Source organism: Sinocyclocheilus grahami, unplaced genomic scaffold (genome assembly GCF_001515645.1).
Source record: "Sinocyclocheilus grahami isolate Dianchi unplaced genomic scaffold, SAMN03320097.WGS_v1.1 scaffold2431.1, whole genome shotgun sequence".
Lineage (NCBI taxonomy): Eukaryota > Metazoa > Chordata > Actinopteri > Cypriniformes > Cyprinidae > Sinocyclocheilus > Sinocyclocheilus grahami.
The window spans coordinates 32546-35445 of record NW_015507610.1 but is presented as its reverse complement, the minus strand read 5'-3'; the positions used below and the strand labels follow the sequence as shown (position 1 = coordinate 35445).

General features: G+C 39.3%; 2 protein-coding genes across 2 annotated transcripts in view; both read left to right on the top strand.

Annotated features, from left to right (window-relative positions):
• Positions 1-2296, top strand: LOC107575003 (transforming growth factor beta receptor type 3-like). Its single transcript, XM_016261419.1, has 3 exons — positions 1-125; positions 791-951; positions 2120-2296. Exons 1-3 carry the CDS (start codon positions 65-67, stop codon positions 2294-2296), a joined length of 399 nt encoding a protein of 132 aa, XP_016116905.1. The 5' UTR covers positions 1-64.
• Positions 2297-2815: 519 nt separating this feature from the next.
• Positions 2816-2900, top strand: part of LOC107575002 (transforming growth factor beta receptor type 3-like) — a 2625-nt gene continuing 2540 nt past the window's right edge. The window contains exon 1 of the mRNA XM_016261418.1: positions 2816-2838. Coding sequence (XP_016116904.1) covers positions 2816-2838 — 23 coding nt within the window. The remainder of the gene's footprint in view (positions 2839-2900) is intronic.

The window sequence follows — 2900 nt, the reverse complement described above, 5'->3', positions numbered from 1 at the left end:
TATCTGTTAGTGTATGTCAGTGTAAGCCAGAAATCTGATCCTGAAATCTGTGAAGTGCTGAAGGATGATGCCCTGGACGGGTAGTGCTGTATTCTCCCTCCTGCTGGCTGTGGTTGGAACTGCAGGTAAAACCCACTTGAAAATGCCCCCAGTGTCATGCAGGATACAAAAGATGATCAAGCTGTGGTCTCAGTGGTTTCAGTGATGCAGGTGAAAGAGAGAGCAGCCAGATGCATTTCTCAAGGCTGCATGTGAACGCTTGCGTAGATGTGTGGTGATTTTGTGCGAATGCATTAACAGTGTCCTGCACCGTGTATAACGGGTGTGTGAGTTTCATTTGCGTCTCTGAGTTGGACGTAAACTGAACCTTAAATACGTGTGAGTGAGTAAAAACTGAACAAGAAAAAGCTAATTAAAAAATGAACACAAATGAAAAAAACAACACTTAAAATGACTACAAATTAAACTAAAATTTAAGATATTAAAATTTCATAAGAAAATAATATGAAATATAAAAATAAAAGCTAATTCAAAAACTAATAAAATGAAATGTACATAACAAACTGACTAGAAATTAAACTGAAATTAAAACTAAAATTATATAAAAAATTCAAAATCAAAATATTAATAAAAACTATAATAGTATTTTAAATAATGCTGAAATAACAATGATATTATCAATTATAGCAAATCCTCTTGTTTCGATGAAAGAAAATACAGCACTAACACATTTTCTGAAACTTTACGGTCAGTGATCTTGAAGTTTTTAAGTCATCTCTGTGTGTGTCAGTGTCCAGCAGGGAGCTGCAGTGCTCCGTGTGGCCTGTGGGGGCGCTGCATCCAGTGCAGGCTCAACTGGAGCGCTTTGAGTCGGGAACAGGCTGTGTGGCCAGAGAGGGCGGAGCTAAAGAGACCCATGTGATTTCTGTGGGCAAAGCCTCCAATAAACAGGTATGAGACGTCTGTCTGCTCGTATTCGTCCAGCTGGTGTGCACCCAGGGTGCGAACTACGGGGGACCTCGGCTCCCCTTAATAAGACATGGGCTCCCCTGAAAACGTGATTTGTGAAATTTTGGGGGGTCTCAAAAAATATTGACAATGTGTTATTTTGACGTGCAATTTCAGTTTTGTGTAATGTGATCACCGTGGATTATTATGTGTAAAATTGCAAAAATATCATTCATTCATGCATGACAGTGATTTAAACCTAATTCACTTCAATAAAGATAACTATACATGCTATTCTTGTCATGAGCATCAAGGTGTGCGGACGCTGCGGTGCAAATTCCACTCATGTTTAGTACATGTTAACTCAAAGATTCGTAGAAAAAAATACGGTTTTTACGGTTTGAAAAAAAGGCCTCCTGTTGTGAATCGATGCCTTTTTGTAAGAAAAATATAATAGAAAATGCATCGATTCGCTACAAGAGGCCTTTATTCACCCCCCGGAGCCGAGACACTTTTTTTTGTAGAAGGGTGCTTTTTATTTCACGTCTTTTGAACCGAAGGAATGCAACACCCGCTGAGTGTCATGAAACAGCTTGAAAGATCAAAGACAGTTTTTAATATAACTCCGACTGGATTCGTCTGAAAGAAGAAAGTCATATACACCTAGGATGCATCGGGGGTGAGTAATTTATGGGCTAATTTTCATTTTTGGGTGAACTAACTCTTTAAGGCATGCTATTCACAATTATGTGTTGTGGCTGGGTTGTTATAGGTCTGCGTGACTCTCGATGTCTTAGGCCTAACTGAACGGAGGAATTATGGTGTTCTTCTGTAGCCTGACGACGAGTAACTTTAACCGTTGTTCATGTGAACTCAAACACAGCCTGATGCTTTGTTTCTAGACTATTTGTGGGTGGCTGTTTGTTGTTTCACCTATCAATTTGTGTCGATAAAGTATAATAGGGTACATCCTGTATAGTGATTTATCCTATATAGTGCTTGCATAAAGCAAGTAGTGCATACAATTGTAGCTGTAATGTATCTTTGTAAGACATTGTAAGCCCTCGAACCCCAACCCCCCGTTAGAAAAAAAACAAGTGTGCTTCACCAAAGTCCACGGTATAGTTCGAACACTGTGTGCACCCATCACACTCGGGTGTCTTGTCCGCAGGTCACGGTGGTGTTGAGACCTTTGTCCATCTCTCGTCCCGTCAACCGGTTAGTGATTCTGGTCCTGTGCTCCCAGCATGCTGTGCGTTGGTTGTTGGAAAACGAAGGACTGTCGCACAACATCAACGTGAGGGTGCAGGTGTGTGATGTTGCTTATTGTTCCACACTGACTCACTGATCTAATCTATATAATTTTTTATTAATATCTATTACTAATACTGTTTATTATTTAATAATATTAGTGAAAATTTGCTGAATTATTACTCACCATCAGGCCATCTGAGATGTAGTTAGCATCAGTGTCTCAGCAATGGATGCTCTGCAGTGAATGGATACCGTCAGAATGAGAATCCAAACAGCTGATAAAAACATCACAATAATCCACACCACTCCAGTCCATCAGTTAATGTCTTGTGAAGAGAAAAACTGTGTGTTTATAAGAAACAAATCCATCAAGACACTTTTCACTTTAAACCGTTGCTTCCGGCTAAAATATGAGTCCATAATATCACTTATTCCAGTGAAAAAGTCCATCTCCTGTTGTCCTCCCGCATTAAAATAAAACAACATATTTGTTTAGAGCTGTTTTGGCTTGATTTGTGTGTATTACTCTCCTGATTCAGACAAGACAAGTTTTTCACTGGAGAACGTTTTATGGACTCATATTTTAGCCAGAAGCAACGGTTTGAAGTTAAAAATGTCAGTGGATATCATTCATTTGTTGCTGCCGAAAAGCAACTCTGCCTTTTTAACGGAAATTCGTACCAGCTCACCAAACTAAA